At 35.3% G+C, this 23,007-nt stretch overlaps 3 protein-coding genes across 7 annotated transcripts in view; 1 reads left to right on the top strand and 2 right to left on the bottom strand.

The window, feature by feature from the left end:
• Positions 1-13,575, top strand: part of gpm6ba (glycoprotein M6Ba) — a 41,576-nt gene extending 28,001 nt beyond the window's left edge. Inside the window, exons 1-7 of one of the 3 annotated variants that reach the window (XM_067403112.1) lie at positions 2,834-3,372; positions 4,133-4,319; positions 5,876-6,032; positions 7,794-7,962; positions 8,276-8,349; positions 8,697-8,762; positions 11,707-13,575. In XM_067403112.1, the coding sequence (XP_067259213.1) occupies positions 3,261-3,372; positions 4,133-4,319; positions 5,876-6,032; positions 7,794-7,962; positions 8,276-8,349; positions 8,697-8,762; positions 11,707-11,859 (918 nt within the window). In that variant the 5' untranslated portion in view covers positions 2,834-3,260 and the 3' untranslated portion in view covers positions 11,860-13,575. Of the gene's footprint in view, positions 1-2,833; positions 3,373-4,132; positions 4,320-5,875; positions 6,033-7,793; positions 7,963-8,275; positions 8,350-8,696; positions 8,763-9,017 lie in introns of those variants that run through there. The other 2 variants (XM_067403114.1, XM_067403113.1) reach the window with 2 other exon arrangements.
• Positions 13,576-14,272: 697 nt separating this feature from the next.
• On the bottom strand, positions 14,273-21,944 carry LOC137032671 (ras-related protein Rab-9A-like). 3 transcript variants are annotated; one of them, XM_067404542.1, is made up of 2 exons: positions 21,877-21,944; positions 14,273-15,720 (listed from the first exon to the last, which is right to left on the bottom strand). In XM_067404542.1, exon 2 carries the CDS (start codon positions 15,704-15,706, stop codon positions 15,095-15,097), a length of 612 nt encoding a protein of 203 aa, XP_067260643.1. In that variant the 5' UTR covers positions 15,707-15,720; positions 21,877-21,944; the 3' UTR covers positions 14,273-15,094. The 3 variants fall into 3 exon arrangements, with proteins under 3 accessions (XP_067260643.1, XP_067260642.1, XP_067260641.1); XM_067404541.1 differs by lacking the exon at positions 21,877-21,944 and adding an exon at positions 15,891-16,849; XM_067404540.1 differs by lacking the exon at positions 21,877-21,944 and adding an exon at positions 16,859-17,349 and having other exon boundaries at positions 14,274-15,720.
• Positions 18,155-21,870, bottom strand: LOC137032670 (transcription elongation factor A N-terminal and central domain-containing protein). Its single transcript, XM_067404539.1, has one exon. The coding sequence runs from the start codon at positions 21,069-21,071 to the stop codon at positions 19,887-19,889; it is 1,185 nt and encodes a 394-aa protein (XP_067260640.1). The 5' UTR covers positions 21,072-21,870; the 3' UTR covers positions 18,155-19,886.
• Positions 21,945-23,007: the final 1,063 nt, after the last annotated feature.

Here is a 23,007-nt window from a genome sequence, read left to right as displayed (position 1 = left end):
TTTGAATTTTGTGCTAAAATGATGTATTTTACGAACGTATTAACGTATCATTACGAAACTCGGTATGGGTCATCAGAACAATGCCCTGAAGGAGCCTGAGAAGTTTCGGCACTGCACCACCTTGTGGTCAAAAGTTATAACAAAATTTACTAAAATGCTAATAACTTTTGACTATATTTATTGATTGTAATGAAACTGGTCTCAGTAGATTCCTTGGGTCATGCTGAGAATCAAATTTGCCATAGTCGGCTGAACTTCTTGTCCACCGTATTGTTTTTCTTTAAAAACTTACTTTGTTCGAACTCCTCCTAGACCGTTGCTACGATTTTCACCAATATCGAAATGTATCATCTTCAGACCATGCCGACAAAAAGTTACGGATTTCAAGTCGATGCATCAAATCGTTTTCATATACCGGAGCAACGAATTTGAGGCATGATGCAAAACCCACTCTTGAAGCTGTATCTCTGCAATGCTTTGACATATTGTCACCAAACTTTGCAGTTGTCATTGTCAATTCACCCTGACCATACCACATGAATTTGGTCACAGCGCCACCTATTGGTGGAAAGTGATAAACCAGTAAATCTTTATTATTGACTGTATATTTGATTTTTCAGCTCTTTTGCCTAAAACGATCCTAATAGGTCTTTAATTTCTCACTGTTGTAGTTGGTTTGATGCTCACGGCCGTGTTGGCTGGCTTGTTGTGCCGCTTTTGTGCTTGGCCCCGTAATTGATGCTTGCAGCTATATTTGTAAATGTATCTGTCTCACGTGTCCCGCAAAATCACATCTACTGTCCTGCAACAGATCAATAGCCAGGTGGTCACCCTACCCTTCCTCGGTCTCATCTTGGTCTCAACCTCTCATAGTCTTAGTCTTGTCTTGGTCTCAACATACACTAGTCTTGGTCTTGACTTGGTCTCGGTTTAGGTGGTCTTGATGGCTACTTTGAATACTTATTAGTAACAGAAAGGCAAATACTATAATACTTTCTCATCTACCATCAGAATTCAGCAAATACACATTTTTATAATTTAAACAAGTGTTTGAATATCTAATAAACTTTTTTAATTTCAAAATCCTTGCAGACTTAGTTGAATCCAGCTGTGATATCGTCTGAAGTGTGCATTTGTAGACAGCATAAAAAATGTGTACAACTGCGTGATTGCAGGGTCTGTGCGAATCGGATGCAGACAGGAGAGTTTAGCTGTCACTGGAGACACGCAATTGAAAAACATTAAATTCTTGATTTCTATCCATTTTGGCCTCTATGTCCTATTCATGTAATTGTGTGCTTTATGTAAAATTAGTGTTACCTTGTCTTCATTTAAAAAAATATGATTCTCAGTGCACACAAACTTACCAGATTACTGAGTTATGGGTTGGTTATGTTTATTCCCTTTTTATTCATTTTTTTTAACAATTTTGTTATTTGTGAAAAATACTTTAATAGGAATACAGGATCAAGAAGTTGCCATCTAAATTATAAGTCTGTTTATTTTACAGATTTATTTTTAATTCATTTTCAAATTATTTTCAATTTAGTAAATATTAAAGCTGCAGTCCGCAACTTTTTTTGTTTAAAAATTATCCAAAATCAACTTTTGAACAAGTACATAACCAGCCAGTGTTCAAAACTATCTAATTATCTTGTCTCGGTTCATGACGGTTAGCTTGTAATAATGTTTTATAATAAGAGCGAACTGGCGGATTTTCGCGGGAAATTCAAGCATGCAGCAGTTCCTCTGTGCGTTATTACGTCACGTCCGTAAACAGAAAGGAGTCCCGTCGAGAAGCTCGGTTAAATCATGTGAGGAAGCTGCCGGTAGCGGCACGTTTATAGCCTTTTCTCACAGCAGCTGAAATAATTAAACTTATTCATTTTGATGGCGGATTGTAATCCAGAAAGGTCCAAATGACAATCATCAGTGACAACTGGAGATTCACCCACAGTCAAAAAGCAAAAGACTTCGGACTGTGGAGTGGATACAGAAATTGAAATCTACAGGTAACGCTAATACACACTAAATACACACGCAGTGCTGATGTTGTTAACATTAACAATTTGACAACAATATAACAGTAATAATAATTTGCACGGTTTGGCGTGATCCGAGCTAAGCGATCGTTAGATTTAATCATCATTGGCAGCGTGATTTATTGTAATGCTTTTTTCCTCAGTTGGTCAAAACAAAAGTGGCAGAAATGTTACTTACTTACTTACAGATTATGAGTTACCTGCGGTGAGTCCGACATAATGAATCCACTAACACGATACAGCGAATGCCGGTGGTAAACACTCGTGTTCCAGTACTCATGCACGAGTTTTGGGAGGCGTTCCCTCGGAAGGAGGGAGGTTGTTCTTACGCATGCGCTCATTTCAAAAACTCAGTAACAGTCTTTGGTTTCTCAGTCGACGAAAAGATCCTCTTTATCACCTTTAACAGGGAAGAGAATATACAAGTAGACAATGATGAGAAACAATAATGGAAGTATACAGAAAAATAGAGTCAAGTACAAAATTACAAAACAGGACTTAAGAGACATAACATTCAGAGAAATATTAGTAATAATGCAGAGTAATCAATGAATCAAATCAGGGGTATAACATTCAGAAAACAGGTGAGTTCTGAGTGTAGGAACCTATTTTGATTAGATTCAGTTTTTGAATATTCTTGTTTGAGTTGGCTTCATTTGTGAGCTTACTTAGTTTATGTGTACCATTTGGATAAATATTATGTATTTTTACATTGAAAATATGTAATATGTTAAAATAGTGTACTGGCTCTTTAAGAATCACGACTGTGAAGCTTTTGGCGGTGGTGCGCTCTTTGGAATACAGTGGAGTCGCACAGTTTTCTTTACTGCATCCGTGATATTGACGATCTAAGATTATATTTTGCTTTTTTAATTTTATTTGTTTTATTTAACTGACAAGCAAGATTAAAGGAAGATATTTTATCAGAAAACGGACTACTTGGATTGTTTTTTTTGGACACGGAGCGAGTGAAACCAAAACTGAAACGAAATGCGCACTCACACTGAGTAATGATTAAAATTCAGAGATATTATTGACACAACAGAGTGAGCATGGGAGAGAATTCCAGAGTTTGGGTGCAATAACACTGAATGATCTGCCCCCTATTGAAGAGAGGCGATGCCAAGGCACAACGATAAGGCCAGAGTCAGAGGAACGTAGTGAGCGAGTCGGAGTGTAGGGGACGAGCATATTACAGAGATAAGGGGGAGCCAAACCATGCAAAGATTTAAAAGTGAGCAGAAGAATTTTGATTTTAATACGGTAGGCAACTGGAAGCCAGTGGAGATCATACAAAATTGGGGTGATGTGAGCAGAGCGCTTGGTATGGGTGAGTATTCTAGCAGCAGAGTTTTGAATGTATTGTAATCTGGAAATGGAGCTGGCAGGTAGACCAATGAAAACGGCATTACAGTAATCAAGGCGTGATGAGACAAATGCATGGATGACAGTTTCAGCGTCTTTGGTACTGAAGAAGGGACGGAGTTGGGCAATGCGACGTAGGTGAAAGAATACAGATTTGGTTACAGATGAAATATGAGACTGAAAGGAAAGGGTTGGAGTCAATGATTACACCTACATTTTTAACAGTATTGGATGTTTTGATATGAGAACCATCTATTTCACAGGTGAGATTTGTAGAAATATGGCTAGTAAGTGAGGGAGTTCCAATTAAATTAATCTCAGAATTAATCTCTTCATCTTACAGTAACAGTCTCACCTCATGTCATATGACGTGAGTGTGAAGATGGCTTGTCATGGATGGCCATCTGATTTCATCTGACATGATTCTGTCACAATGAGGTGTCAAAACACCAAATACATGAACTACACCTCTCTGGTGCCAAAGGCTTTGTCGCTAAAGCAATAAAAATATTCTCTGTCTGAAGTATTTCATGTGGTCTCAGAAATCAAACTCTGTATCAATAAGAGTAATACAATGCACTCTCAATATGTTTAGTGTTCAAAAACAACACTTAAAATTTATGCGTGATTAATAAGCACAACATAAAAGAAATTCAAAGTAACATACTAGGAAGTTGCAGTTGCTGGAGCAAATACCGACAAAATCTCTTTTTCTCCCCCTACAGGCTGCTTTGAGTGTTGCATCAAGTGTCTGGGCGGTGTCCCCTATGCGTCTTTGGTGGCCACCATCTTGTGCTTTTCGGGTGTGGCTCTGTTCTGCGGCTGTGGGCATGTGGCACTTACGGGCACTGTGACCATGGTGGAAAACCACTTTTCTCGCATCACCTCCGACCATGCTACCCTTGTTGATGTGTAAGTGTGTTTGTATAAATAGCCATGAAAATGCAATACCTAATGATAACTCCCCATTGATAGCTGTGTTCATATATTGTTCATAGATTGTTACTGTCAGGTGCTTGAGCAGTTAGAATTGTTACATTAAGGGCATATTTAGAGAGATGAAAGAAAGCAATTCTTGATATTATTTAATGGACCTGAGCTAACATGACCTATCAATGAACAGTTTAATTTCCACTCTTTAAAGGGTTAGTTCACCCAAAAATGAAAATTCTGTCATTAATTGCTCACCCTCAAACCCGTAAGATCTTCAGAACACAAATGAAGATATTTTTAATGAAATCTGAGAGCTTTCTGACCCTCCATAGACAGCAATTTAATTTCCACTGTCAAGTCCCAGAAAGGTACTAAAGAAATTGTTAAAAAATTGTTTAAATCCCAGATAAACGAAGGTCTTATGGGTTTGGAACGTTGTTAGTTCATGTTAGATAACCTGTTAACTGTCAGTGTCCTGGTAGCGGGTCACTTGGTGTGCTTTTTATTGCCTTTTTTCCCCTATAACATATTTTAGTAGTCATCATAAATTAGATATCATTTTAAAGCTTAAACACTCCAAATTCATCCTGTGCAACCCGTTTTGAAATTGGACATTGCTTTACCATGGAAATGGTATTTTAAATCTTTTAGTAGACTCAATGTTGTGGTATCAACTTCAAATTTGGAACATAACTTGGTTAGACATAATATGGAGTCCAAATTATTTTGTAAAATATATTGAAAATGTTTAGTTCAATACATTTGCTTTACAGTAAATTTATATAGCTTTTTACACTTTGAATTTTTGCTTTAACTTCTACAAGGATCTGCTGAGTGTCTAATTTAAAAAGAGATCAAACTTTAGGACTGTATCCCAAAGCATTCATGAATTACAAGCTCAGATCTAAAAGGGTGATGACAGTTAACAGGTTAATGCATTAACAAACCCTAACTAGCACAACTTTATTGTAAAGTGTTACAGTTTATAATAATCTACCTGTTTGAATTCATGTCTATGACTGCATGTCCATATGTATGAACATTATGACATGCTAAAGAGTGAGTATGTGGTGAGTAATGAGCTCTAGAGTGCCAACAAATAACTGGCTGTACTTTCTGTTCCATCATGACATCTTTAGCTTTACTGGGAGCAAATGGCCTTTGATTTCCTGTGTACATATTCAGTGTCAGTGGCCCTGTGCTGTATACACTGTACCACTGATAAAATCTGCCAAGGGTAAATCTGCAGCTCCCACACCAAAATCCAATTAATCACAGCCAAAATTGTTTACAGAGCAGGAACTCTGGAAATTGTGATCTTAAATAAACCATGACTTTATATTTTGGTATCATTTTATCTTAACTGATCTGTTCTGAACTGTATCTAAACTGATCTGCAAGTTAGAACTAAGGAATTGAAATTGAATAATCTCTGTTTCTCCATATAAATATAAATATTTGATATAATTGTTGCCCACCATAGATCTCTCACATTAGCACATTCACTATAGATAAATGTTTCCTTTGTTGTACAGGGTTCAGATTTTGCAGTACATCATCTATGGAATTGCCTGCTTCTTCTTCCTGTATGGCATCATCCTGTTGGCTGAGGGCTTCTACACCACCAGTGCTGTCAAAGAGATGCACAGCGAGTTCAAGACGACTGTGTGTGGACGCTGCATCAGTGCCATGGTAATGCCAGCACGCATATACAAGCATGGACATACAACAAACCTAGGCACATTGGAAAAACATGCTTCTACCTACATTTTTGCAAAACTCTAAAGACATACATACAATTGAGTTTCAGATTCCAGCGTTCCTTGGACAATACTATGTTTTGACCTCAAAACACTTTTGCCATAGTGCATGATTTGTAAACTAATACATTTTGATATTTGCATAACTTAAAGGGTTAGTTTACCCAAAAATGAAAATTATGTCATTTATTACTCACCCTCATGTCTTTCCACACCCGTAAGACCTTTGTTCATCTTCGGAACACAAATTAAGATATTTTTGATAAAATCCAATGGCTCAGTAAGGCCTGCATTGCCAGCAATAACACTCCCTTTTTCAATGCCCAGAAAGCTACTAAAAACATATTTAAAACAGTTTACGTGACTACAGTGGTTCAACCTTAATATTACAAAGCAACAAGAATACTTTTTGTGAAAATAGCAACTTTAGCGAAATAGCAACTTTATTCAACAATATCTTGTGATTGGCGATTTCAAAACACTCCATGAAGCTTCGAAGCTTTACGAATCTTTTGTTTCGAATCAGTGGTTCGGAGCGTGTATCGAACTGCTGAAGTCACATGAACTAGTGAAGTATCAAAACACTTATGATGTAACAAAGCCTCGTTCACTGAAATCATGTGATTTTGGCGCTCTGCACCACTGATTTGAAACAAAAGATTTGTAAAGCTTCGAAGCCTCGTCGCTTTATAATATTAAAGTTAAACCACTGTAGTCACGTGAACTGTTTTAAATATGTTTTTAGTAGTTTTCTGTGCATTGAAAAAGGGAGTGTTACTGGCGATGCAGGCATCACTGAGCAATCAGATTTTATCAAAAATATCTTAATTTGTATTCTGAAGATGAACAAAAGTCTTATGGGTGTGGAACGACATGAGTGTGAGTAATTAATGACATAATTTTCATTTTTGGGTGAACTAACCCTTTAACCAGCCCCACATAGCTTAGTGTAGAACACCATAGAGCATTAACCTTTTAGTGCCACTCACCAGATATTAAATTTCCAAACTGCTCTGATGCATACAACAACCAATGAATTACAATCCTGCCAGATTCACTTCATTGGTTTCAGATAAAACTGAATGCACTTTTAGCGCCACTCACCAGACATTTCACTTTGTAAAATTGAATCATTTCACTTTGTGTAATATGTCATGAAATGTGCAAAAAGCAACATAATATAATTTTGTGGAAATGTCGCCACAGGCATGATTTTCCAATGAGCGTGGGTTGGCAAATACGCTTTACATAAACATATACAGTACGAGCTCATTTAAATGCATTTACTCCCCTCCATAAACATTAAAATCTTGCGAACAGATCTGATGTGATCAGTGCTATGTACCCGAATTCCTATAATTGCAGCAGATGTCCAGTAAGATCCATCTTTAAAACCTTTAGGCCCTGTATGAATGTGTCTTTGTATGTATGTCTTCGCTTGTGATGTTTTTTAAACTGAGAAACATGTGTATGTTACATGAGTGATAATCTAGTGGCAGCACATCCAAGGTGATTCAGCGGTAAATAGGTCATCGTTCTGGTCACATTCATACTGTATACCCTGCAGGAAATAAACAGGATCAAAACTATGAGATTATTCTGGTATATATGGATATTGACTGGATATTTAGCATGAGGGACTAACTGCAAAAACCTGAACAAGACTTCTCTCTTTTCTTTTCTTTTTTTTAAGTTTGTGTTTCTCACCTACATTCTGGGATTGGGATGGCTAGGGATCTTTGGCTTCTCTGCGGTGCCTGTTTTCCTCTTTTATAACATGTGGACCACGTGTGGTGCCATGAAGTCTCCTATTGCCAATCTCACCTCTGTGGACAACATCTGTGTCGATGTGCGGCAGTATGGTAATAACCTTGACCCGTGAATCATTAGATAATACTTGGGTTATACTGATTTGCAAAATCAGCATCAATTTACAATGTAAGAAGTGAGTGATTGTAATAGAATGTAGCGGTTAGATATAAATTTGTCAGTGCTAACTAGTGTACACTTCCTTTTACAAGTACAATCAGTCATTTCCATCCCTGGCATTTACTGAAACCCTTCCAGTGGGAAAATTATATAATCCTTCATTCATTTAATAATCTGTAAGTATTCAAGTGTATTGCTTTGGTATTCCTTATAACATTTTAGATGAATGTATGTAATCATTTGCAGGAATAATCCCATGGAACGCTACCCCTGGGAAAGCCTGTGGGTCAACGCTAAGTGACATCTGCAATACTAGTGAGGTAAAGATTTACCGAATTTGTCCCTAAAGATCACCACATATGCATTGTAAAGACGTTTTTTTTAACCCTGTAAAGCATGATATGAAATATTAGTCAGAAAAATCAATAAAAAAGGGGACAGTTTAGAAAAAAAAAAAAAAACATTCTTAAGGAATGTTGGCTTGTTTCAGTCTTGACAGGCAGTGTAAAACGTTAATTTTCACCTTTAAAAAAGACAATTACTCTTTTTAAGAAAAGAGTATGACAGGTTAATTTTAAATTAGTAAAATTACATTTTGTGCAGCAAGGAAGTCTTGTGTTAGTTTCATAGTAATGTTAGTAATTAATTTCATAACATTTCATTGCAGTTCTATCTGTCCTACCATCTATATATTGTTGCCTGTGCTGGAGCTGGTGCCACTGTGATTGCGCTGGTAAGATTTCATTTCATTTTTTTCTTAAGTAACTTGTTTATGTCTAGAATAATTGCTGAAAATGGTCTAAAATTGTTAAATAAAGAATTGCTCTGACGTGTAGAGAAAACAATACAATATAGTGCCGTGGTACTATTTCGCAGTATTCTTAAATTCTGTCATCAGTTTAGGATCTTTAGGCACAGATTGACCTGCTGTACTTGCTTTTATGGGGAAGTTTGGTCTCACCCACTGGTTTGTCTCTCTTCCATTCAGCTCATCTATGTGATGGCCACAACGTATAACTTTGCTGTGTTGAAATTTAAGAGCTACGACCACAGTCACACCACTAAATTTTGAGTTTTTTGTACAAGGGCAACTGCAAAGTCTGTGAAAGTTGCTCTCAGAGATAGAGAGAAAAAGAGATAGAATGCAAAAGAGGTCAGGAAAAAGGTAAGATAGAGAAATAAATGGAGAATTGTTAGTTCTGATAGCATTGGATTTATTATATAGACAACATAGTGCCTATTATTGTTATAGTCTAATGTTAAAATAATGCTTACCTTTGTGTTTCTGTACTAGTTTGACAAGGTGGGATCTCTTGACAAACAAGGACAATACTTATTTCACTAACTTAATGTTTTCCATACATTTTCATACCTATGTTAATCTAGGACCAAATTCATATAGCACCTATCAAGTACAGCACCTATGACCAATCCAGAATAATGTAGCTTATTTACAGTTTATGAGAAAATGACATTTAAGTAGGCCTAGTGAGAATGTAACTCTTCTGTCCGTCCAACAACACCTAATGGACAGGATTAAAACTAGATTAAACATAGTATTTGATAATTATGTTTCTCCATTGGATTATATTCACCCTGAGGCACCAGTAGTCCAGAATTCAGTCAGATAGAAAGGGCAAGGTATGTACAGTAGATGAGAAGAGCATAATTATTGCTTTTATGAAAGATATGAATGTTGTGTTAATGCTCAAAAGATGAAATTTTAATTGTGCTACATGTACCTGTGAAGGGTGTGACTGTAACTCCTCATGTGATGTTTTGCATTCATGGAAATGACTAAAAAATGCCATTGTCTTTCAGAGCCTTTGTTGTTAGATTCATCCAGCTACTACTTAATTTAGTATTCTGTTTATTATTGAATTCAAACAGCATATAGTTTCTGTGCCTTTTATATTATTCTCAAACCAGTATAGTTCCTGTTTTCAGAAATAATCAGAAATAAACAATCTATGTTGAGAAGTTCATTTCTCTTTATTTGATAGATCTGATATCTTTGGATATCAGTAGTTCTTTCTTTCGCTTGACACCAGAGTGTTGATGTGCAGAACACATATTAGGTAGCTTTACTGACTGCAGAATTGATTGTGGGTTGTCTATATTTATAGTAAGTAAACTAAATTAATTATGAACTAATATATTTAGTTTTATTTTAAGTGAAAATTCTACTTTCATATTATATTATAGCTAATGTAGCTTTTTCTATGGTGAAATTATGATGTAAAATGTAACATTTTGTTTAAAGAAAACATTGATTTACTGAGTTTGGTATGGTCTTTATAACAAATCAAACTTTGTATGAATGTTTATGGGAAAATAAATATTTTAAATTAATACATAGAGCTGCATGTTTAATTATTAAAAGATCACGATCTTGATTCAAACACCCACATGATCATATTCTTAAATGACAATGATTCAGCTGTCTATTAAACCTTTGAAAAGTACGATCACAGCAAAATATTCAAATCTGCTTTGGTGCTGTCGCTGACCCAGACAGAGCAGTTGTCATGTATAAGTATAAAACAGTTTACTACACAGTATCATTATTTCTGACTGTGTTACAATAATTAAAATTATCACAGAAGTACTGGGATAAACGTTTATAGTTCGGATATAAACTTCGATAGCGATCAAAATCACCTTTTGAAAGTAACCTGAAGCATCAAATAAAGATTATAGCAATTAAATATCAGTAAATATCATTACACCAGTAGGTGACGACAAATGACTGTCATTTTGAGTGAGTCATTCAATCATTTATTCAAAACTATTTAATTAATTAAATAATTTAATTTACAAATTAATTATTTTTATGCAGCAATTAACATTTTGTCAGAACCTCTAGTAAATTGTGCTATTTTTTTGTTGCCTATTCAGAATTGTGGGAGAATCATGATTTCTCTTTTAAACAAACAAACAAACAAACAAACAAACAAACAAACAAACAACAACAAAGAAATATGCGATTCTTAATTTATCCAGAATCATGCAGCTCTAATATTGTATCAAAATATAATTTGAGAAAAAAATACTCAATTTGGCTGTATCTTTAAAGGTGAAGTGGCTGCAATAAAGTACATGATAAAGGAGTATACAACAAAATCAGTCTTGAATAATAATCCGACAAGAACACGCAGAAGATTTCAGGAGTAAAAGTATAACAACCGCATAAAGATGTAAAAGAACTGAATGAACCGAAGGCTTACATACACAGACTGAATAAGCAACGGAAAACAGAATTGGTGTGTAAATTAAGAGCTATGGGAACTAATAAGCACAGGGAACTCAGGCAAACCAAAACAGGGAAAACAGAACCAAAACACAATGAAACAAAACAGAGAACTACACATTACAGTTATAAAATTATATAAAAAAAAAAAAAATTAAGTTGGTCCAAAGTATTTTTTTTCCCAGTGTATTCTGATTGACTAATATTGATTTCTATGTGGTGCAGCTATAATAATTCACTGAGATTTAGTTACTTAAACAGTTCTTAGAGCAACTAATTAATACTGTCTTAACTCTTATAGCTTGCTTTGGCTAACTAACCCACTCATGACTAATCCTTCCCTCCACCTGTTTCTTCTTCTGTCTTTCTCCCTCTCCCTCTCTCTGTCTATTTTGTTTTGTCTCCTTCCCATCTCTACTGTTCACAGATCCACTACCTGATGATCCTGGCAGCAAACTGGGCCTACCTAAAGGGAGCATGTCAGCAGACTCATGCCTACCAGGACATCAAGACCAGGGATGATCAAGAATTGCAGGATGTGCAGTCGCGCTCCAAGGAGGGTCTAAACTCGTACTCATAAACAGTTCTTTCTGCTCTGTTCTACCCCACCTCTACCTAACCTGCTCTCTAGAAAACACCTCCCCACACACACACATACACAAACACACACGGCCGCTGCAATTACCTGCCACCTTCAGATGACACTGCGCAAACTAACACTGCTAAGCAGTGCGCTATCCTGACTATACATCATAACAGTGCTATAAGTTGGTTATAATCATGATGAAACACGTTCAGGCAAGTTATTTACCATCTGTAACAAATGATGAGTGTAATCATCCCTGATACAATTAATAGTGATATGATGTGTTTTGCTCATTCACTTCATGGTATAAAAGACCACTGGTATAAAAGTGTATGTATACTAGTATTGTACTGTCATTTTTGCAAGTATTTTTGAATTGGTAGAAAGTGTATGTACACGTGTAGAGTCATGGTTATAACTGGGTTATGTTTGGTTTTATGATGCATCGTCTTGGTGAAGCGCTGCTTACATGATAGACTGTCTGCACTAACTCCTCACAAACATTTTGCAGGAACTTCCTTTTTGGTGTTTTATACATATATAAATATATATAAATGTGTGAAAGTGAATGAATGTTGTTGTTGTTTTTTTAATTATGAGTGCCAGGTTGTGTATTGAAAATGTCTGTTTATTTAGAATCGTTCTCTGGGCTCTATCTATCTTAGATATCTGAATTCACCTCTTTTTCCAACTCTCTCTTTTTTTCTTTTTTTTTTTTTTTTGAGGGGTGGGGGAATAATACAGGTTCTTGACAAATTGCACTAATATTGTAATAGAAAGCAGGTATATTAACACAAACACACACAGGTAAAAATATTTATCTTCAAAGGACATTGTCTCAAATCTGTCAGTCTTGAGTATTATCTAGTACTCAACCCTCAAAATTATATCCAGAAAACAGTAGCTGACTGATATATATATCTGTGAGGCAGAACAATTTAGATGTTTTTGTTTTATGAAAAAAAAAAAAAAAAAAAAAAAAGACAAAATGATTTCCAAATTATGTCTAACAGAAACTGCCCTCATCAGCCATACAGGTTTTCCTTCAGTTTTGTTGCTAAATCTAGGTATTTTTCAGTCTTATAGAAATTATTATGGCAAGATCAATGTTTACCATGAGATTTATGAAATGATTGTGACTCCTCTGTGTGAGTTATTGCTATGTGGGCATGGAACTCTGAAAATGGTTTGAATTTACAGTCAAATTATGCAGCCTTGTTTTTGCAGTGTATCTTTTTCCTAACTGGTTTCTCTCTCTTTCTATTACTACTTTTACAATATGACTCTCTTTTTATTGATCCGTCTTTTAACTAAAATAATTATTCTCTGTAATGTCTCTGTAAATATAAGCATGTTAGTATTGTCCACATATACAATTGTTTTACTACCAATAATATTCCATTTCTTGCTGTATGTTAAATTCTGTTAAAGCCAGCTTACAGGAATGTGTCCATTAATCTATTTACCCTGTTTTTGAAAAAGAAAATGTGTGCCTGGGTGTTCTATTGTTCCCTCATTATTGCATGAAGGAAAGATATTTCATTTTGTTTTGCAGTACTTTAAGTGATGTGTAGTCCATTGTTCTAATGAACTACAATTGACAGTGCCCCCCCCCCTCCCCCCAAAACAATCCACTGTATGTTGATGGAAATTGTAGTCTTAGATGTTTCATAGTCCATTTTATTTGATGTCAGATGTTTTATGAATCCTGTATAGTGATTTTTGTAACCTTCTCTAGTAAAATATTTTCTATGATCTATATTAATTGTTTTGTGTTTATTTATTTTTAAAGCAACTGTGCAAAATATAGAGTATCATCCTCATATCTTTGCCATAGGCCTACAGCCAACCCACCTTATTTTTCAGGTAATAGCGGGCGCGGCCATTTTTAAATTGAATGTGTCTGGCTTCCGGTGTCATTTGCTTCCAGTTATTTTTAGCTGTACAATACAGCTCGTTATGCTGCTTGATGATGCAAACAGGTATTTATTACCATATTATTTTAATATAGGCTATTGTTTTAATTATAAACACGCTGGTTTGTAGCGCAAACAGTTTTACGGTTAACTGCACTTTGATATTAATTTTCCTATAGCGGCTACTAAAAATAAGAAAAGACAGAAAACACCATAGGTGTATGGTAACTACCATCACTTCTATTTTAAGTCCTGCAGCTTGTGCATAAAAATGTGCATTTTTGTCGTAATAGCGCCACCTGGCGAGGGAAAAAGAATACTGTGCCCCTATTTTTGTTATTAAAAAATATCTCAACATTTCAATGCAAAATTACAAATAATAGTAGTAATAAAATAAAATACAAATCTTGGTAAAAAATAAAAATAATTAAAAATTAATAATGAAATATTATTCCCCATAAAAGTTTTAATAATGAAAACGATCATCTATAATCAAATACTTTTAATTCAGTAACAGTTCATTGCAGGATCATAATGAGAATCATTTTGTGACAGAAATTATGCACAGATGTCTGATCCATGTAAAAGGAAATTCACACCTAAATGTCTTGGAATGATATAAGTTAAGCATTCAGTTTTTACATTCTGGCATATTCAATAATAAATTGTTAGCCCATTCAAACTAAAATGATAATTAATACAAAATATATTTACAAATATGCTGCAAAATCACACTTCATGACTCAAGACATTCCAAAATGTCTTATGATGCAAGATTGTTAAATAAGACAAAGAAACCTGTGCTAAAGGCACTTAAAGTAACGGCACATGTACATTACATATACACTCGAAAAAATGAGACAAAAACACATAATTAGATGTTCTAGTGTTCATGAGTGTAATAGCTAATGTTTATTTCTCAACTGTAAACAACATTAGAATATTAGTCAGCTGGAGGATCTCACTGATCCCTGTTTGGTTTACCAACATTGATAATTTAGACAACCTAAATCACACAGGAAAGTGATCCAGTGCTTTGAAAGGATGACAAAGGTATGTGGACCGAAGAGATTATTTTAAAGTTTAAACAAGGCATGTAATTTTAATAGTCTCTTCATTTATGTTCATTGTTCAGAGCTAGACAAGTGTTTGAGATTTATATAGCTCTGCGATGACAGAAATGCTGTACCAAAGTAAGCATACTGCACACAAGATGTAATTTCTGGCATCTGCCATATAGAATTGATGAGTGCATTTATTTGCTAGTACATATGAAGTGTTTCAGACAGCTGTGTTCATTTCATTAAAAAGCATCAACAGCACGAGCCATTAGAACGCGGCTTTCTGCGTATGTCAACAGTGTCTGTGGGCAGCAGATGTTCTGTGCGATCATCAGATGCGAGTACACGCCTAACTGCTTCCTCAAAAGCAGCTGAGACATTAGTGGCATCCTTCGCGCTTGTTTCAAAGTATGGATATCCACCATTCTCTTGACACCACCTTTGAGCATCTTCCATTGACACCTGACGCTCCGTCACATCTACTTTATTTCCTAGAACAACAAAAGGAAATTTCTCAGGGTCCCTGACATCTGCGTAGTATGCAAACTCTTTCGTCCAGTTGTTGAGGTTCAGGAAACTTTGATTATCATCCACGCTAAATGTGAGCAGACAGCAGTCAGAGCCACGGTAAAAGGGCGTACGGAGACTTCTGAACCTCTCCTGGCCTGCTGTGTCCCAGATTTGTAGGGTAACCGTGTGACCGTCCACCGCCAGCTCTTTGTTAAGAAACTCTACACCGATTGTGTGGAATAGATGTGAATCAAACTTGTCGGAGACGTAGCGGTTCATAAGGGATGACTTTCCCACGCCACCATCCCCCAGCAGAATCACCTTCAGCAAAGACGATTTGGTGGTCATGATCATGAACTTTCATAGACCTGAAATGAAAACCAGAATTAGCAACCAGAATTAGCAAGCTTATATATATATATATATATATATATATATATATATATATATATATATATGCATATATACATAGAAGAAAATCTATATTTAAATATAGAAGATATAAGAAAATCTGACAATCTGAAGTTGACGGTCTTACGTTTTTGTTAAAAGTGGTAGTAGGCCAGTAAAAATTCAGTATAAATTTTCAGTATTTTTTTGGTGAGGTGAGGTGTGTAGACTGGTCCTGGAAAACTCCCCATTTTCAGAGCAGTCTGGCCTAAATTAATAAATAATTAATTAATAGTATCTTTACTATGAAGTTCTGATGAACCCTTTGGCCCAAAACACTGTTCGTAAAAAAAAAAAAAAAAAAAAAAAAAAAAGGTTCTTTTTGTAGCCTACAGTCCTGTGACAGGAGTAGCTACATTCATCGGAGCCCCGGAAGCGCCGATCATGTGAGACATATCTTCACGGATAGCCCTCACTTCATAACTTAGTATATGAAAAATAAATGAAAGAAACCTTTTAAAAAATAAAAATTAAAAAATAAATCAAAATCATAATGCAAGGTATCAGTTTATTAAGTTTGACTTACTACATTGCTATTAACATATGCTTTTCATTACGGAATCACATGAGTCTGAAAACGAATAAGTCTGAACATTTTGAAGAACTGTAGCAAATAAAAGTTGTACAGTGTAAAGCTAAACGAAACGCAAGCCTGGGCTACACGTGGCGTATTTTAATAGCAAACATTTAACAACCCGAAAACGCTGTTCGTGCATCTACAACATAAAACGTTTTAGAATACGACGTAGGTTCAAGAAGTCAAGCCCATTTTTACTCGAAGTTAATCAATAGCAAGCTGAAGGACTGTTACAAGCGACTGTTTTCTCGTCATAAAGCAAATAGTCAAAGGAAACGTAATATTGTGGCAAGACATCGCTTTAGTATAAAAGAAAATGAAGTGGTGGCATTCCATTCAATCGCATGATAAAACCGACAGACTCTGTTTAACAGCACCATCGTTGCTTTAAAGGTCCTCTCAAATTCTACACTTGGTATTTCGTACATTTAAAACATGTGTTAGAGTAGACGCTTAGTTAGCTTAGGAATAATACATACCGTTGAGAATTTAGCAATGAGTGTCGGAGTGCTGTGTTAGCAGCGCCATTCCTAAAGTACAACCAGCATCCTCCACTGTATGGAGCGTCTCCAAGACATGGCGCCCTAGGTTGGCCAAACAAGCTACTTCTGTACTAAAGCTCATATGACCGAGTGCTCATTTATACTTAACATGAAATCACTTAATAAAACAACACGGAAATGAACTGATTTAGTTTCATAACTGAGGGCCGCCTGATACAGTAACAAAAATGCTTTAAGTGTAAACTAAATATTCTCTTTGAAGTGCCTTTTCCTCAGTAATATTTGGTTGGCATAGGATATTAATTATTAACCTTCAATGATTAACGACAGCATTATCAACGAGTCACTAACCAAATACTGTCCCTGCTAGTTCTACAGCACACATTCTCTGATGTCACTTGATCACAAACACACATATAAAGCTTAGAGATTTGTTAGAACTTTGCAAGAGGACATAATGCAATCTTAAAGATTACAATCAATGTTTGCCTCATCATGGAATGTTGCCATGAACAGCTTTACACATAGGCCTACTTTGATAACAGTTTACCCTATTGGCTAAATGTCTAACTTGTCTGAAACACTAAACCAAATAGAAAGTTCAAGATGAGATTAAATCTGTAATTAATACTTAAAACATATCAAGAGTCAATTCCTGTTGCTCAATAGCTGTCAAAGGGCAGCCCTGTCTCAACAGGCTTAATATATAGCCTATATAAAATATAATTTCAATATGAATCTTTCCACATTCAAGACATGTCTGTTTCATTACAAATGTGTATGCCTTAAATCAGAAAACAACACTTAGATTAACAATATTTTTAAGAGCGATATCTGTTGCTTTATTTATTTATTGGACTGAAACATTCAGCCTAGCCTTTGGACCCTATCTTGGGCAGATTACCAGGTCACATGCTCTTTGCATGTGGCACACTTTCTGTCACATGTTTGTTAAGCTTAGACACAAGAACATATTAAGTTCATGCTGCGTGGGTTGTGCTTCTCCTTTTTTTGGTGATCTGAAACTTGAATTACTGTTTCTCATGCATTAATTTAGTTTAAGAATGTGGTCAAAGTTGTTAATAGAGTAGCAAATACCAAACTCCTGACCTCTGAAAGAGACAGACGAAAAAAACTTACTTTTTCTAACAAAACATCCTAAATATTACTCTAGATTGTATTCAAAATAATTCACTTTCAATTTTTTTTTTTTTTTTTTTTTTTTATGCAGTGGTTCATCAATTCATGTTTATTAATTAAATTTAGTCCAAAAGGTGTGTGTAAGATATAGGAAAGAGGTTGAATATATTTTTTAAAAGAATCATTCCATGTCAAAACAACCAAATTTCAGAAACTTACCTGGCTCAAATTTCTTATTTTGTTAACATTTTTTTCTAAAAAAAAGGCAAACATAAATAGTGATGGTGAAAGCCAAAATATTAAATGTCATGGATGCTTACTATACTTACTGAATAATGTATTAATAAGATGGCAGTATCATTATTTTATTTTTACACAGAGATTGGTAGGTTTATTTGTAAATCTGTTGACTTTAGCAATCTTTGTTGCATACACCAACAGTGACAGTTAAAAAATTGGAAAAAGCACTTTTTGTGTTTTGTTGTTGGTTTTTTTGCCTGAAGTTTGCATGCCTGTAACTCAAGTATTAAAGATCTCTTAATATCTTTTTATATTTTAGTTTTTAACAAACTTTCTTTTAGTATCCGTATTTTCAAGGCCCATGTTTCAATTCCAGATATATTTGGATCTCAATATGGCTATAAGTGTAAATTGCTAAATTGTACACATCAAAAACCAAATGTGGGTCACTTTTCATACAGCTTTTTTTCTTTCTTTCAAAGAGGAACAGCTGAAGAACAAATAATGTTACTAGAAACTAAACTAGAAATGTGTCAACTTTTTCTATCAAAACAATTGCATAGAACCTTATTTTTCCAAAGTTTGCGTGCCTGTAACTCAAAAGGTATTAAAGATTTCTCAGTGTGATTTTAGATTCTGGTTATTAACAAACTTTTCTTTTGAAATCTTACATTTCAAGGCCCCATATCATTCAGTTCCATAGATATGTGGATCTCAATGCGGGTCTATTTTGAAATTGTTAAATTTAGATGTTACCACATTGAAATCCCAATATCTCTGGGATTGAACCATACTGGACCTTAAAAATGAAGATTCCTAAAGAAATGTTCTTCAACACAATAAGTATCGGTGTGCAAAGTGACCCACATTTGTTTTTTGACCCCTGAAAATGTGTACAATTTACCAATTTACTCATGGAGCCCCATTGAAATCCCCATATCTCTGAAAATGAACCATATTGGGCCTTAAAATTAATTACGATACCATAAAAAAGTTAGGATCTAAAAGGATATTAAGAGAACTTTACTACTTCTTGAGTTAGGCATTGCAAACTTTGGGCAAAAAACAAAAAGTGCTTTTTTTTTCATATAATAAAACAAAAGATTGCTAAAGTCAACAGATTTTACTAACAGACCTATCAATCCAAAAAAATTCTACTGCCATCTTTCTAACACCCTGTAATCTAGGTCATTTTCAAGTGAAAATTGACATTTTGACCACCCTCTACAAAATATTGGATCACTTAGTAAATTTACACTCATGACATTTAATATTTTGGCTTTCTTCTTCATTTATGTTCTTCTTTCCCCAGAAAAAAAAGAAAATATATTTGAGAAAAAAGAAACTCATAGATAAATAAAGTCTGCATAACATATGATATGTAAATCCATGGGTCAAAATGGACATGCACACAAAAGATGTAATTTTTTCTTAATGGTTAATATCTCCTAAAACATCTTTTCAAAATGGACATGAATGCATTATGAGGGTTCATTGCACCAAACTGAAAGCCACAAGAAAGTTAATATAATTGGAAAATCTTTACTAGATTTAACTGTGCACAGAAAGGTCAAATAGTACAGAACAATACTGATATTCATCATATTAGTTATCAATACATTGCTCAAAGGCAAACCCAGCTGCTGTGGTACCACTGCTCTCCACAATTAGCACAGGTCATAAAAGTCATCAAATCATCATCTGCACTGCCACTCCGTACCCAAGAGGGCAAGAACAGCATCCCTCGTGACATCTGTGACACCCTGCAGTCCAAACTGCCACAGCGCCTGCAGCGAACTTTATTGGTGGGTGTCCCTTCCACTGCCTCTGGTAACTGATGCTCACTGATGCCCAAAGTGGTGTAACCTTCCCTAAGCTGTCGAAGTTCTGCCCCTGCCATTTCCTCTGCAGACATCCTGGCAAATGCCTCTGGAGTCAGCTGTCCTGACATAAGGCCTTGGCGTAGATGAGGGTTTTTTGGGTTCTTTAGGTTGGCCACCTTGCTCCTGATGCAGGACTTGTACTTAAGCTGGTTTCTTCCGTAAAGAGCATGAACATGTGCTTCAATGTCCTGAGCAAGGGCTTTGTGTTTGTCCATATGATCTGAGTCTTTTTGCTGATTTGGGGTAAGAACCTGGAGAATCAGCAAGATACATTTGGATCTCAATGCCGTGGAGTCAGAGGAAGTGCTGGGCTGATTAGTGTTTTGAGGAACTGATGTTCTAAAATCTTCCTCTCTATCGGATCTATGTAACATTGTGACTGGAGTGAAGCGTTCTTCCTCATGTTGTAGCTGAACAGATTCTGCAGCATCATTCGCTGAACAAGGCTTTTCAGAAGACAACTTATCTGAGCCCACACTACTGTCTTCACATTTGCCCTGTTTTACATCCTTTGTTATATCATGTTGCTCCGTGTTGCATGTAAATTCTTGATTCGCATTCCCTTTTTCATTTAAGTGCTGAGATCCAATGGATACAGAGGGAATTTCCTCAACATTAGGCAGGTTATGTGTCTCTAGTTCCTTGTCTTCCCATGTGTCTTTGTTATTAATTTTCAGCATAGGTGACAACTTGTACAACTTCTTCCATTTTGAGAGCAAGCTCTTTGCTATTGTTTTAGCCCTCACAACTGGACAGACCTTAAGTAGTTTATAAAGAACCTTCACAATCTCTGTAGTTTGAATCTGCTCTAATGTGACAGAAATGTTATTCAGATCTGTCAGTAATGGTACAATATCTTCATAGCTGCCATCACTGTGCAACCTTTCTATTTGTATAGCATAATGAATTATCTCTTTAGTATTCATGGCCTCTTATACATTAAACTGACAAGAAAGCAAGAAAGGTACTTACTCTAGTGCAAAACAATGTTGCTTCAACAGCGTTTAGCCTACATGCTACATTCGTTTATAAGAATAAACTGCTGCAAAATATGAATAAAATAATCAGTTTTTAAATCGCAGACTAACGCATCGCCTTCACCTTCAAAAACAAACACGTATATGCTTGGTGAAAAAGTCAGCAGTAAAAGCCTTTTAAAAGGGAGAATTCGCAGACCTTCCGCCATGTCAGAAATAATCCAATAACATTTTACACATACATAGCAAAACCGTCCTATAGAGAGCGTAGTTGCTCCACTTTTAACATTTTTACATGAAACACATTTAGTGGACACTTTGCCACGGTTATCAACATCGTATATCTAAGTTTTTAAAATATATTTTCATTTGTTAAATATGCACACATAACACTATACCTGTGTATTATATTACGTAGGCTACATTGGTTTTAAATGACAAAAGTAGGCCTAATTAAAATCTCAACAGTGCTGTGAGGGAGTTACTAAAACAAGGCTGAGGGTTTGATGGATATATCTTTCTCTCTTCTGACAACCATAATCTATGCGTCTTATTTCCTCCCTCTTTTGCAAAGTTGTGTAAGTGCTATGTTTTTATTTTATGCTAGTGGAGCAAATGGGAATGTAAAACTCGGCCTACCTCTACTGTTCTCCACTATACAGTTAAAACAAGAAATTGAAACAAATATGCTTGGATTATCTATGTTTCTAATAAATGGCCCTTATAGAGATAGTAAATCAATTAATGCACATACTTCTTGCAGTTCTCCAATGATAATCTGGGATTTGATGTTGTTTGGACTGCAAATTCATTCTAGTTTCCGGGAGTTGCATAATGCCCGAGACTGAGAGCATTTTATTAACCCCTTAACTGCCACCCCCTTTTTTGAGCATAGACGTGAAAATGCACTATCCAAAAATTAATGGTTGTGATTCATGAATGCTTTGGACTACATACCTAAGGGTGGTCTCTTTTTATAGAAGACACTCAGCAGATTATTGCTGGAGTGAAAACATGTAAAATTTGAAAGTGTAAAATAGATAGAAGTTTAAATTTACTGTAAAGCAAATATGCCATACTAAAAATTTTATATTTTATACAAAATAGATATTTTTGTTGTGATCCAAGTTTATACCACAAAAAGTTTCTATGAGATTTGTTTAGGTGCTATACTAAAAAGAACCACAGAGTGTCATCCACATTCCATTGATTTTTTTTTTTTTTTTTTTTTTTTGATGTTCTCCTGTAACAAATTATTACATTTCTGTCACAGTATTACTTCTATCACACAACAGTCCCCAAATACGAACCTTTCCGACGATATGTGTTTTGTCAAGATTATAAAAGTTTTGATTATAAAAAAGTTAAAATAAATTTTGTAATATGAAACATGACACCACCCATAGGGAGAGGAGTCCACTAAAAGGTTTTAAAGTGCTGTTTCCATGGTAATGGAATGGAAATGGTAAATTTTCATTTTAAAAACGGTTTTTCAATTAATGTTGAGTGTTTAATCTTTCGAATGATACCTAATTTATGTTGATTGCTAAAATAGGCCTATGATATGAAAAAAAGGCAGCATGCATAAATAATTAAATAAATAAAGAGAGTGCCAAGCATCCCCTTAGCGGGACGGTGACTGTTACTCTCATTCACTGCATGGTCAAACACTGGTATTTGTGTCTCATATGAATATGTTATCTGATTTAGTCTGGTAATTTTCTAGTCAAAGCTTATCATTAGTTGGGTGTTGCAAAAAACAATCTCACCACCTTAAGCTTCTATGATCAAGATGTAATGACCGGCTTATATCTGATGTAACAGCTACACAGAATTTTACCCAGCAGGGTAATTTTCACCCATTTTATTCAAATAGATTAACTAA

Source organism: Chanodichthys erythropterus, chromosome 12 (genome assembly GCF_024489055.1).
Source record: "Chanodichthys erythropterus isolate Z2021 chromosome 12, ASM2448905v1, whole genome shotgun sequence".
In the NCBI taxonomy this organism is placed as follows: domain Eukaryota; kingdom Metazoa; phylum Chordata; class Actinopteri; order Cypriniformes; family Xenocyprididae; genus Chanodichthys; species Chanodichthys erythropterus.
This window is presented reverse-complemented; position numbering and strand designations above follow the sequence as displayed.

What these genes read in the sequence shown, in the direction of transcription:
- LOC137032671 (XM_067404542.1), bottom strand. Translation starts at nt 15,706, where the DNA reads ATGATCATGACCACCAAATCGTCTTTGCTGAAGGTGATTCTGCTGGGG.
- LOC137032670 (XM_067404539.1), bottom strand. Translation starts at nt 21,071, where the DNA reads ATGAATACTAAAGAGATAATTCATTATGCTATACAAATAGAAAGGTTG.